Source organism: Sceloporus occidentalis, unplaced genomic scaffold (genome assembly GCF_023333645.1).
Source record: "Sceloporus occidentalis isolate IW3139 unplaced genomic scaffold, rSceOcc1.0.p SCAF_11, whole genome shotgun sequence".
NCBI classification, from domain to species: Eukaryota; Metazoa; Chordata; class Lepidosauria; order Squamata; family Phrynosomatidae; genus Sceloporus; species Sceloporus occidentalis.
In genome coordinates, this window is record NW_028316991.1 from 21,194,921 (window position 1) to 21,209,105 (window position 14,185).

At 41.5% G+C, this 14,185-nt stretch overlaps 1 protein-coding gene across 1 annotated transcript in view; it reads left to right on the plus strand.

The window, feature by feature from the left end:
• Positions 1 to 13,970, plus strand: part of LOC149305688 (protein EFR3 homolog A) — a 52,172-nt gene extending 38,202 nt beyond the window's left edge. The window contains exons 15-23 of the mRNA XM_089477256.1: positions 3,234 to 3,395; positions 5,533 to 5,664; positions 8,191 to 8,258; positions 8,542 to 8,669; positions 11,491 to 11,579; positions 12,748 to 12,793; positions 13,242 to 13,345; positions 13,548 to 13,597; positions 13,865 to 13,970. Of these exons, the coding sequence (XP_089333382.1) occupies positions 3,234 to 3,395; positions 5,533 to 5,664; positions 8,191 to 8,258; positions 8,542 to 8,669; positions 11,491 to 11,579; positions 12,748 to 12,793; positions 13,242 to 13,345; positions 13,548 to 13,597; positions 13,865 to 13,970 (885 nt within the window). The remainder of the gene's footprint in view (positions 1 to 3,233; positions 3,396 to 5,532; positions 5,665 to 8,190; positions 8,259 to 8,541; positions 8,670 to 11,490; positions 11,580 to 12,747; positions 12,794 to 13,241; positions 13,346 to 13,547; positions 13,598 to 13,864) is intronic.
• The last annotated feature ends 215 nt before the right edge of the window (positions 13,971 to 14,185 follow it).

The window sequence follows — 14,185 nt, forward strand, 5'->3', positions numbered from 1 at the left end:
ATATTATATATATATTCATTATTACAAGCAAAGGATGAATATGCTCAATTACAATTCAATTGCTTTTTTTAGGGCTCTATTTTCTGAGCTATGAGATTTAGCTAAATTTGATGGCAGGTTTGGCACACTCTATTATAATTATTATTATTTTATTTATATAGAGCCAACAATTTACGCAGCGCTTAATACAATACATATATTCAAGGGGTCTGACAATACGAGAATTGCTCGGCTCGCAAGCTTGCAATCTTGTACCGAACTAACCTGGTTCAGAGGTCCACAAATGCAGGATTCAATGACCTATAAGTTTGGATGAAAAGTCCCATGGACGCATTGTTTGTTTTTTCTCCTTGAGCATAAAGCCCAGCTCTGTAATGACCCCCAACCCACTAATGACCCCCAACATTGACAAAAACATTTTTATGTAATTTTGTTCCAATAAACTCCCTTTATCTGCAGACCCGGAGGCCGCCATTATTGTCAATCATGTGATATTTAAGGGTGACTCCCTCTGCTCAATCACCACACTGAGCTCATGCTTTATGGCAATGATAATAAAGTCCGTTACTCCATAGATGCTCATCTAGTAGGTAACTAGGGCTCTGATAACAGGGATAGAACTCCTACAAATGGCAGCTCCCTATGAACATTATTTTGTGCAAAAACTAAAACTGAGCATTAGTGGAAGCACAAGGAGAGAATATTTTGCAGACTCAAACACAATAACAAAAAAAAGAAAATGGAACGAAGCAAACAATGGCATGTGCATCGCTTCACATCACCCCAAATCTGTTACAATGGCTGTAATTTGAGTCGAATACATCTAGCATTGCTCTCCAGATAGTAGCCAAGATTATAATTAGATGTGAAAAAGGGAGAGCTGGGGAGAAAACACCATTTTCAATATCCCAAGTGACTGGAGCAGGGAACGATCCAAGAAGTCGCTTAGCTGTGCTTCAGTATTCAGATTTGTGCTTCGCTTGTAAAACATGTCATTTAGCGCTTGGCTTTAATATTCTGGTGTGAAGGAATGATAACTTCCCTGTATTAAACATTTATTGCCAAGGAGAACAGACCTGAAGTATAAATCACTGCACTGAAATATTACACACATATCTCACTTTATTAATGCTGTTTAACGTCATTGACAGCCTCACCAAAGATGAATGCATATTAAATATCTTATGAGTACGTTAATATGCATTCCTGAATGGGTTTTTTTTCTCTTCGTTTTTTTTTTTTTAAGGAGAAGCTGTAGCTCCCTGTCTCTTCTATGGACCACTGATTCTGACTGCTGATTGGCTGCGTGGAGTAGCCAGTCAGTGGCAGAAAATCACTCGCATTTAAGTGAGCATTTTCCATACGTACCTTTAATGCAGGGCCCTACACATTTGGTTTGAACCTAGGAGCCAAATGCATAAAGGAGGGCGTTTGGGGGGGTTGACAGGACTTTAAGAGACTGAGAGCGTAAAGGGGAAAAACAAAGTGACAGCTTTTTTACTTCTTTCTACATATGGCAGAACTTACCTGGGGGGTATTTTAAGAGGCCCCCCCTATGTGGAACAACCAAATACTATATAAGTAACTTTCATGGCGTAACAGTAATAACAACATTTGTGAGTTTTTTGTCATTTGGACAAAGGTCATTGGAACCATTTGGTTGCCACCATCAGTGAGTCACAACAATCTTTGGTGGGCTTCTAAGGGGTACTGTTTAGAGTGTCTGAGGATCAGCTCATTTAGAATGTTCCCACATGGGCTTGCAATCTAGTCTGTCATTTAACAAGATTTGTTAAGGAAATACTTGGTTAAATCAGTAGGTTTTGTTACTCAAGTTCAGATGCCTTTAGATTATGGTTACCAGTTGACTCTCTAAGTTTCCTGGAGTGCCGATCTCCTCATCTCTTTATTTCCGACTGCATTTTCCCTACATTAACGTCACTTTAAGTGCACATCACTTATGCTGTCAAAACAAGTTGTTTGCGACTTACAAAATATATTCCCTTGTGTCCTATCAGCCACGTCTATTTTTACATGTAAGTGGCTGCTTGGCTCCCATGCTGGGAATAGCACTTTGTGATCCTGCCACTCCAATTAAGTTACCCTATGGCTGAGGGGTGAGAGACATCAAAACAATATTCTTTCAGGGATATGCGTCACAACAGACTGTTCACCGTTGGGGGTCCCTTAACCAGCTGCCGGTCACATAATCAATGTCATCTTGTAGTTTGCCAGCTATGGCTTTTGCCTCGTAGGTAACCGGTGACATTACATCTGAAGTTTTAAAAGTAAAATCCACAGTTTGTTACGGAAGTCAGGGTAGTTATTGGGGTAGAGCCTGGTTTCCTGATCACGTGCGATCAGCAGGCAAGAAGAACGAAGGGGGGGAAAAATACTACTAATAATAAAGGAAATGGTAAAATTCAAGTAAAAATTTTAAAAACACATTAAAATGTATAAATCCGCATGTACGTTCCTCATTTTTGGGGTTGGGAAGCAGTTGCTGTGCTAACCATTTAATGGTGGAGTATAACTTGGTAAGTACTGAACAATGAAATGGAATGTTCCATTTGTAGGTGTATTCTTCTAACTTCTGATGAGAATTCAGTCTTGTTGAAATGCAATGATGTTGTGGGGAGTGTGTTAAATGCCGTTTTTTTATCTTTTAAAGTCTGTAAGTAGCTCGGCTCCAAAATTAAGGGGCACAAAGACCTCAAAAAAATGGAAACAATGGCCAAATGGTGTTGTATATAAGAAATAGGGGATTCTATCAGCGAAGCAGTATTGCGCTCACAAGCATAATATTGGGCAAAAAGATGCACCAATATTCTTAATATTCCCTTATGTTGGTTAAGTACATGCTTAATTAAACGTGCCCCAAAGCAAAGGGAACACACAAGTGCGCAAGTATCCAAATCCAGAACCAGAAAAGGGTTTACGGAAGAACAAGAATTCCCAGAAGCAAAATATCAACGCGCTACTGCCATTAATATGACAAAACGATAGAGATACAAAGATGTGCTTTCACTGGTTTAAATATATTCCACAGTGCATGAGAACCATAACCGTAATTTCTTACATATTATACTGTTTTTTGGTTATTTTGTCTTGCTACCTCTTTATTTTGGCTCTGAAAGCATCTCTATCAGTGGTGGCAATCGTACAGGAATAATGTTTTGTTTTTGGAATCTTCACTTATTTTAATCATTCTGTCGCATTCCATTTATGCTCAGCACGGGCAGCAGGTGTACAGACATATATACCTTGGCTGTAAGGAGGACGATAACTTGCACAAGAATTACGAGTTGCTTTATACCACATTGTCTCTGGTGACCATAGAACTGGCCAACGAAGAAGTCGTCATCGATCTAATTAGAGTAGCAATCGCTTTGCAGGTGAGTTGTTGGAACACTGCTGGCTTCATCTGTAGAAGATCATTGCCTTTTTGTTAATCAGTTATTACCTAGGTGCCTGCTTGTATCCTGCTTTACCTCTAATATTGTAATATGGTGTGTGTGTCTGTCTTGTTTGTATTTTTATTTATGTATGGTAGAAGGGGTTTGACGAGCATGGGGGGCATTTGGCATGATGCAGGGCCTGATTCCCCTTACTGTGTTTTGTTTTACCAACCTCTCTTAGACAGGTGTTATCTTCCTCCCGCTTGTCTTATCGAGCTCATGGGAGCCATCTATTCCCAGGCTCTGTCGCCTGCCTCGGTTGGTTTGGGGAGCCTTGTGTGAAGCCCACGTTGGGTACTTGGGGACCAGTTAACTACCAGGTGCTGGGGGTAGGATCCTTGGTCGAATCGCTAGTGCTTTACAGAACTTGGGCAGGCTGGCAGCTGAATTCCTTTCTAGGGAGCGGTGTGGACAAAGTGGATGATAACTAGACCTAAGACCCATGCCTGGGGCTACCATGCCTACCGTATCATCCCTATTGACCTGCTGTACACAGGCTGTCCTTGACCTATCTGACGAGCAAGAAGACAACCTCTAGTCAAAGTATCCAGCTTGTCGGGATTGTGAAGCTACATTGGTTGATCCCAGCAGGAAACTTTGTTCAGTTTGTTCTAAAGCTAAAGTCAACAGACTTAAGGATTGGATGAAGCTTGAAACCGATATGTTATTCATTAGTTCTTCATCTCCTCAGTTGTCCCTGAATAGGGACTTCATGCACCATGAGTCATTGAAGGTACATTCTTTTGGATTCAGCATCTGCATCTTCCATTTGGCCTCACACAAACACCTTGTGCCTTTACAAAACTCATCTCAGCCGTATAAGGAAGACATACAAATTATTCCATTCCTGGATGACTGATAATTAGATGAAACATCTTCTGTATCCTCAAATTCAGTACCTTAACATCCCTGCAACACTTGCATCTTTAACCATCCAAAACCATGGGGGTATCCTGGGTCTAAGAATAGACTCATCCCTGTTTTGTTGTCCAAGATAATCCATTTTCCACCTATTTCAAATAATTTAGCTAGTATTGTCCCAACCCAATCAATGAGAAGGAATTCCGCCTCTCACATTAGATGTTTGCAGATGCACATTTATCTGGATAAGACAACATCCCGGAGAAGTCGTCTAGATCCCTTTTGCAGACCCTGCGAAAAGAGAGTATCACGAGCCACTATTGCCAGTTGGGTTGTGTTAATGACTAGAAAGCTTACCCAAAGACGTGAAAGGAATGTCCTCCTGGATGATGTGCTCCTTCTACTTCAGGTGTCTCAGCATCTTGGGCAGAGGCAGATGGCCTGTCTGTGATGGTAATCATAAGCAGATTCTTCCAAACTGCTGCCATACAGGGCTCCGTTGGCTTGAGGTTTTGTTGGCTGAAGATCACTGTTTTGGCAAGAGATCTCCTCTATCGGGTTATTTCGCATCCCTCGGATGGTGCTTTCTTATATCTCCTACTGCGTACTACGAGCAATGGCATGGAAACCGAAAGTTCTTACCTGACTGTTTCTTTTCCTTGTCATTTCCTGATGGCAAAATACCCATCCTAATAAGGTTGAGTTTAAGTTCTTAGTCTGGCTTTATTTACTAAGGGTAAGGTTGAGCATCCGGGAGTTGTAAAGTTTTCTGCCCTACCTGACACCATCTCCTACTACGTGCTACCGGAAAATGATTCGGAAAGAGATTCCCGGGTAATGCCGACATGCCAGAGAACATGCTCTTCCATTCAATAGAAGCCTTCATGTTTAGCGTAAACGCTAGACTTTCATACTTAAAAAAAAAATAAAAAAAACATTGTACTTTTGTCTGTGATGGTTTCCATGTGCAGCCTCGAGTGTCAGCTTAGTGGGTTTTTTTACAGGACATGTCCTGCTATCACTATAGAGTTTAAAGCCCACTAAGAGTTAACTCTGTGTGACTAAGGAACTATTATGGAGAAAACCTTCTGTGACCTTGAAGGCAGATATGCACTTATCTGTCATCGATCTTTCTATATAATTTGTATTGCTCCTAGGAGGGGGGAGAGTTCTTATATCCGTAATTGAGGATTGATTTGTTTTTCTTCACTAGGACTTGGCAATCACTAATGAAGACAATCTGCAGATGTTTCACCGGTGTAGCATTATGGCGCTCGTCGCTGCATATCTCAACTTCCTCAGCCAGATGATCGCGGTTCCTGCTTTTTGCCAACACATCGGCAAGGTATGGCACCCCTTCCCTTACAAATGTCTTCTTACAGAACAAAAGGTTTTTTATGGCCTCGATCTTAAGAAATTTAAAAGGAATTTTGAAATCCCAAGCAGGAAGGTATATTGGGGTTTACGTACACTACCGTTCAAAATTTTGGGTCACTTAGAAATAGCCATGTTTCCGAAATAACATTTTGTACATTAAAATAACACGAAATTAATCCGAAATCCAGCGCAGACGGGGTTAATGTTGTAAATGGCTATTGTAGCTGGAAACGGCTGTTTTTTAATGGAATATCTTCATAGGCGTACAGAGGCCCTTTATCACTCCTATCACTCCTGTGTTCCAATGGCCCTTTATCACTCCCATCACTCCTGTGTTCCAATGGCCCTTTATCACGCCCATCACTCCTGTGTTGCAATGGCCCTTTATCACTCCCATCACTCCTGTGTTCCAATGGCCCTTTATCACGCCCATCACTCCTGTGTTGCAATGGCCCTTTATCACTCCCATCACTCCTGTGTTCCAATGGCCCTTTATCACGCCCATCACTCCTGTGTTGCAATGGCCCTTTATCACGCCCATCACTCCTGTGTTGCAATGGCCCTTTATCACTCCCATCACTCCCATCACTCCTGTGTTCCAATGGCCCTTTATCACGCCCATCACTCCTGTGTTGCAATGGCCCTTTATCACTCCCATCACTCCTGTGTTCCAATGGCCCTTTATCACTCCCATCACTCCTGTGTTGCAATGGCACGTTGTGTTCGCTGATCCAAGTTTAAAAGGCTAATTGATGGTTAGAAAACCCTTTTTGTAATTGTTACAACCTGAAATTTCCTTGTTTTCCATCAAAACAGCTGAGTGACCCCAAACGTTTGAACGGCAGTGTATATTTTTTTTGTTCACTCCTATCAGTTACACACAAGCTATACAGGATCAGAGGCAGATGTTTGTGGATTTCACTTGCCTGTCAATAATATTGAATAAGTCGATAGCATGATTCCGCTCTGGACCTGTAAGCCTTTTATTCTGGCGCTGACCGTTGTTAGTCACACACTTATCAGCAAATGCATGTTTGCTTCGTACTTAAAAGGGGGACGCAGTCAGTTGGCTTTGAAGTATCTCTTACGTTTAGGTGGTGTTGAATTGTTATATGAAATATATATTTATTATACTAACACAAATTACAGAGACTTTGACCCCGAGTAAGCTTGGGGGGGGCTATTCAGAGAAGGAGTGGCGGGTCACGCAGATGTGGCACTGCACTATATAAATCTATCTATGGCGCCAACCTGTTACGTGACAATAATTCCCAGAACATTTTTTTAATGAAAAATGAAAATTAGAGCTTGGGGCATTTGACAGTAACAGCAATGATTATAAAATCATCATTATTATGATTATTCTATTTATATGTGTTACTTTCACAAAACGCCTAATGGACTTCATCAACTTATCAGGGGTTGGTTGGCATTTTGGGGGCCCTGATAATTCACACTTTTGCAGAATTTGATTCATGCCTTAGAGAAAATATTCAGAAACCAACCCCTCATTCTGCCGAGTCCTTCACCTGCCGTCCTTCGGGATTAAAGATGAGAAAGTGGTCTTTTGTACTTAAAACGCCGAAGGTAGCAGCGGTTTGATCCGCTTGGCGTGATACGCGTCTGACATAAAGCAGCGAAGGTCCTGCTCTACCTTTGAACATTTATTTCAGTCCGACGGTTGAATCGACCGAAACAGCAGAGGTGGCGACAGCGATCTTTGATCTGTACGTTTTGAGACGATTGGCATTTCTTCTGTTGTGGAAATGATCCTCAAGAAGAGAGCTCTTTGTACCAAAGTGATTTCACTCAACGGTCCTCATTAGATTATTGGCTGAAAAGCGTTTCACTGTGTAAACCATGTATTCAAGAAGAAAACAAGACCCTCTTTGCTTGTTACGTTTCATGCATCGAGGCCCAACAAGACGCGTTGGGAAAGAGCCTTAGACCTTCGTAACTGTTCATTATGCGAGGTCCTCTTGAACAAAGAGACCTGGCCCTTCCTAATGAATAGTGAAGTCGGTGAGATAAAATTATTCATGGTGTTGCCAACAAGTCCTATTGTTCAAAACACAAAAGGAAACCCATTTTCTTTCAGCTTCTTTGATTAGTCGCCATGATGTGCGGACACCCCCCCCCACCACCACCACCACCACCACCATATAGAGTTCTTTTGCCCCATAATCGTTTAACTTGTTAGAAGGACTTCAGTTTTGGCGTGTAGATCTTCTCTCTGTATTCTTTTCGATTCATCGGTCCCCCAGAGCTCTCTCGGAGAAGGACGGTACGGCGCAGAGTCGAGGGGGCATGACAAGTCGTGGGGAAAAAGCTGGCTTCTTTAAGAGGCTCTGGGAGAAGTAGGAATTTGCAATAAACAAAGCTCTGTGCTCTGGTTTTATATACTTTCTAATGGGGGGGCTAATAATAACAACTCTATTAATCTATAATTAAGGTATGCATCCTATCTTGCTTTTCCTCATGTTTTGTTTTTTAGGTCATTGAAACCAGGAACATGGATGCTCCGTATCTACTTCCAGAAGTCATCTTCCGGGACAAATGCAGGTAAATGAGCTTACAGCGCGGGGGGGGGGGTATATTGCTGTATATGGCAAAAAAATAAATAAAACACTTAATGCCTCTCTGCATTGGAATTAAAAAAAATAAAATAAAGGTTAATTATACGGTCACGCTCGGCTGTGATATTGGTTCTTAAAATGCATACAGGGGGCTGGAGTGTACCTTTAAGAACATAGTCTGCACTCATTCCCGAAAATGTAGCAGCCTTTCTGGTTTGAATTAATTGTAGTGTATTTTTTTTAACCTTTGTTTATTTTTATGTTAACAGTCTTCCAAAATCCATTGAGAAGCTTGATAAAAATGTGTGTTTCCTGACCAACAAGATTGTGGAGTCCCTGGGTGGCAGCGGCTACAGCGTGGAGAGGCTGTCGGTACCGTATGTACCACAAGTGACAGGTGAGAGCGCTAAATGCCAGAGGAAAGCAACATGCTCGTATCGTTTAAAGTCTTCATCATCGTGTTCGTTCTGCTTGGAAAATGTCACTGGCAATCCCTTTCGGATCTGCGCGCTCAGAATAAATCCCAACTTTTATATACAGAAGCCGTGTAAAAGTATCAAGTGTTTGATGTGCAGCCGCCGATTACCGAATGGGATTCTTCCCAGAACAGAGGCGTAGATGCCTTTATCCCGTTTTTTTTTTATTTTCATTTTTTTATGCGCACATATAGTGGAAGAATATATTTTTTTTTTTTCTTTTTTATCCACCCTGGAGAAACTGTCCCTACTTTTATAGGAAATGCTGTATAATTCCGGTAGAATGTCTGCACGCCGACCCCCTTTGAACTGCTGACATAGTCTTATGTAAATAATGTCAGAATGGACACTACAAACGTTACTAAAATACACAACCAATGCATTTTTATTTATTCAGCGCTAATAAATATACTTAATGCTTTGCTGTTAACAGTATAATAGAGAGGAGTACAGTCCTTTTCAATAAGGTATGACAGGTGTTGAGTTCTCTACCCCATAGAGCTTACAGTCTAAGTACTAGTACGGAGTGGGCAGACATACAGACACTATCCGGGTGGAAGCAAGTGCAGTTATGTGCACAATAAAATAACAAACGGCACTTTTAAAATCCATTAATCATTAGGCTATCTAAGTTCACAACCCTACAGTATATTGAGAGAGAGAAAAAATCAAATTATTGTGCAAGATAAATTAGTTTCTGAATAAAGTCACCTGTAATCAAGAAGAAATTTCTTCTGTGATATAGAGCTGAGGAAAGCGCCATCTGAAAGCTCAGATAGGATTAAATCAGAGAAGACTGACTGTGTGACCCAAGAATCTGCCTGTTTATATGTGCACACGCGTACACATGCATACGTACGTACACATGCATACGTGCATACGTGCGTACACGTGCATACGTGCGTACACGTGCATACGTACGTACACGTGCATACGTACGTACACGTGCATACGTACGTACACGTACACATACGCACACACACCTTTTTCTCCCTAAAAGTTAACCGTTAGTCTCACGGACGTCACGCTATAATCCAACTAATATCAAAGCTGCCAATATTTTGTTTACTCTTTGTCATAAGATGATGTCATACATTTGTAAGACAAAAAAGCTAAACAAAATGGTTCAAAAAAGACTATTTTACAAACTCCCTTAACTACCCCAACCCATTTATGCCCCTTTAGCCTGTTTTTCACTAATGCTTCTTACGTAATGTTAAGCTCTCCTTCCGCACGTGGGGCCGTGTAGTGATGCAGTGGAAGGTGATAGACCCAATGGGCTTTCGGGGTGAAGACTTTTAATCGGGTAACATGGTGGCAGAGCCATACGTTACGACATCTCCAGAGCGTGATAGATTTGCTGAGCCGTGATATGTTATGTTACATGACTTCCTTCTGCTGTTCTTTCTTCCTTTCTCCTTAATGTAGCTCTATTCCCATCAGTCAAAAAAATGCATAAAACCAGATGTCAGTGTGAAGGTAAACCGTATGCCGAGCCGGCCTTCATTTACTTATTAGACTGATGTAGTTTTGCTTATAGCCCCTGACCCGTCGGCCTCTAGGATCCAGCTCTTAGGTGGAGCACCCCAAGCTTTGTGGAGCAGGGCTTGTTCTCCGTAGTGGTATTGAGAACGTCCGCAGCTATAGCGATGTAGTATTTCTGCTCCGGTTAGCGTCTCTAGACCGCTAGTCTTCCCCTCCCTTGTGCGATTTGTTTTGCTTGATGTTTCACCTCATTATGGGTTCTTCGGCACGTGATCCGTAACAGCGGGACGTTGTGTGAGAAGCCCGGTGTCCATTGGCATCACTAGTCCAAGTTTATGTTTATGTTCTCTGTTGGTTGGTGTACAAAGATGGCGGTGGCATCATAACCTGATGAGCAAGACCTTCATTATTATATATAGTTTAAAACCCCAGAATTAGTGGCCGTTCACATGGTGGGAGGGCCAAACGATTCAAGTCATCCAGCTAATAGCACCCTTTGCTTACAGATGTCTCATCCACGGTAAGATCTGGAGAACACAAATATCTGTATGGGGTGCAGGGAAATATATTTATGTACTTGCCAAGCTCTCTGTGAAACGAGTCTTATCAGCCCTTTAAATATTTTATAGCTTTTTCTTTTCTCTTACTCTTGAATAAGTTGTAGGGCAGTGCCTAGCGGAGCCATGTTCCATGTTTTGGGTATAACCGCCCATTCGTCTTTTGAGCAACGCATTGGGTTCAGTATACTCTGCAGGGCGCCGTTGTGGTGCGCGCTTCACATATAGACCGGCACGCGTTCTCCGCGCAGAATGTTACCCAGCAGGGCTTACAATCCCGTTAAATCTTTAAGAATTATATCTTCTGTCGTAGGAAGGCGGCTTTCGCTGCCAAATGAGCTGAAGCTGAGCAACACGCAGCAGTGCGTATTTTTAATTTTATTTTTTTTCTAATTTTATATCTAATTTGTGATGTCCCACCCAAATGTCATGCCTTCAGAAGAACTTGCGTTTTAAAATTTGTGTAAAATCTGCTACTTACCTTTTTAAAACCCCGAAATAGGAATACGTTCTTTAGTTTAATGTATGTATACAGGAGATTTATGATATCAGAATAGCTCTAGCATTGTTCATTCCTGCTTTTTGCACGTTGTAACAAGTCGGACCCGTCCAACCTATTTTCCCGTTGCGTTCGCAATTGTTTTGACTGCTCTGCTTTCGGCAAAGAGTTCCCTTTGTTAAGCTTGCGCTATTCCGATAGATGAAGACAGGCTGTCGAGAAGAAAAAGCATCGTGGATACCATATCAATCCAGGTGGATATAATGACTGGCAACAACACGGAGGACAAGGTACCGTATAGTAATAAGAAAACCCCAATGGACACCTGTAGAAAATGACCCCAAAATGCTTTTAATTATATATTTTTAAAAAAATATATAATATTTATTTAAAGATGTTTTTTTTTTATTTTGTATAAAAGATTTTCTTAAATTTATATATAATTTTGTTGAATATTTGTCATTAATTTTTATAACTAAGGCATTTAAAATAGACTGTATCTGCCCCAGGCTGTTCTCTGTGAGTCCAGAAGTCATAGTATTGTTTGCATAACTGTTGATTTAATGAGTTCCGTCTCGTGGGGCAGTTTTGTTGCTCATATTAAGCCAGGCATGTCCAAACTTTTTTCGAAGAGTGCCAGATTTGATGAAGTGAACATGTGCGAGGGCCGACCATGTTGCCTGACATTCTTTGAACCATTAAAATGAAATGCAAATTACCTATTTTATGCAAAGTTTATTGAAAACGGCATACTTTTCATTTTGTGACTTGGATGACAAATCTAAACAGGTGTTAAATCACTGCCTTTAATATCTAAAAAAAAATAGATCTATATTTGGGCAACTTATCTGTGGGGCCTTATCAGTCCGGAACGCGGGCCGCAATTGGCCCTCGGGCCGGACTTTGGACGTGCCTGTATTAAGCTGTTTCCGTGTGAAAATGTGGAAAACTGAAATGGATTTTTTGTTTTTATTTGTTTTGTTTTTTTGTTTTTCATTTTTCTTTTATTTTAAAGTAGAATAAAGCAGAAGAAGGTTTGTTTCTCGCCCTCCTGACATTTTTTTTAATAGTGTTCAAAATATCTTTACACAGATTTTTCACTATATAATTGTTTCATGATTAAAAAAAAAAATGCTAAGCACTAGTGGGTGGGTTAAAAGGGCAAAACGCACACGCAGGCCGCGCAGGGAAAGCGAAAATGTTAGCAGAGCTCGGCACGGATTGTCTCCTTCTCTGTTAAACTGAGCAATTCGGTAAAAAATATTTTCATATAATGGACTTATAATTGCTTTTTAAATCAAAATCTAACCAATGGGAAAGCGGCTGAATTAACCATAGGCGCCTGTAAGCGGAGACCGTTTTTATTAGCGGATGCAAACACGAGCATTCAACCCCTTCTGATTTATTTTTTTTGCGCAGTTTTGAAGAAATGTTGACGTTTTTGTCTTAAATTTTAAGGTTAACACGGAGGAAATCACCTTTGAGGCGCTGAAAAAGGCAATCGGTAAGGAAAGCGGGTCCCGTTTATAGCTGTGATATTATGTACGTGCCTGGCAAGCCGGCACTCCGCACCCCCTGTCTCTCGGGTTTGTCATATAACCCCCGTCGTGAATGGTGGCGGGTCTATGCAAACGCTTGATTATGATAATACGGATTAAGCGGATATCCCCCTGCGATTCTAGTTGGGTATAATTACCGTAGATAGACTGTACTTGGCAAAGTCATAATTTTTCTGCACGCTGTAGCTGAACGTCTTGCCGTTTCAAGCTGTCATGGTTGAAATAACAGTTTACTGTGTAAACCCCTCTCCCCCTCAACATTGGCAAGGGACGGGGTGGAGCGCGTCAGCCACACAACTATAAGCCTGTATACGCCGGGACAATGACGGCTCCCATAAAACCACAATGTGAATATCTGTGAATTAATAATTTATTTATTTTACGGACGTGTAGACAACGCTGGGATGGAAGAACAAGAGAAAGAGAAGCGCCGTTTGGTCATTGAGAAGTTCCAGAAGGCGCCGTTTGAGGAAATTGCTGCACAATGTGAATCCAAAGTGAGCGAGACCAGTTTTTATAGCCTAAAAAAAAAAAAACCTCTAGCGCCATCTTTCTTTGCAGCCATTGAACTAGTTGATGGCCCGCAGAGACTTCCCCGTGAGTGGAAGGAACCTCTTTTTACCACACTCTAACCCCGATTTTGACTTTTATAATGAATCTCTCATCCGTGCGACATGTGTTTATTTTATTTTTTTGCAGGCAAACATGCTTCATGACAAGCTGGCGCAGATACTGGAGCTCAACATCAGGTAATTGAGGTTCCTGCCGGGTGCTTTGAGGGCCTTTCCCCGAGTCCACCCATTCCTATTTGTTTCCTTTAATAGAAATGTAGATGTGGAATTAAGCCACTATCTACATTATGGAGGACTGCCAAAAAGTTGCTGCACACGAGCGGCCAAGTTATGACACCATATCGCGCTGCTCAGCAGTGACCTCATGGGCGTGGGGGGGTAAATACATCATCAATCCTCCGTGTTAACCCTAAGCGTGGTATATTTTTTTGTTTGTATTTTCAGGCCACCGCCAAGCCCGTCGGGGACGATAACCATCACTGCAGGGCACGTGCAGTACCAGTCGGTTCCCGTGTACGAGATGAAGTTCCCAGACCTTTGTGTGTACTGAAATAGCAAATTCACAGCATTTACAGTAATTTACCCTACCCATGGCTGTCATTACTGTTATAGAACCTTTAGAACGGGTGGAAATCATTTCAATGATGTCATGCAGCGTCCCGTGATATTTTATCCATGTACCCAAAAATAAACGGCTGATACGTAAGCATATAAAGAAGATCTTAGTAAATGATCATAGCTATATCTATTTGGGATTTAGAGGCA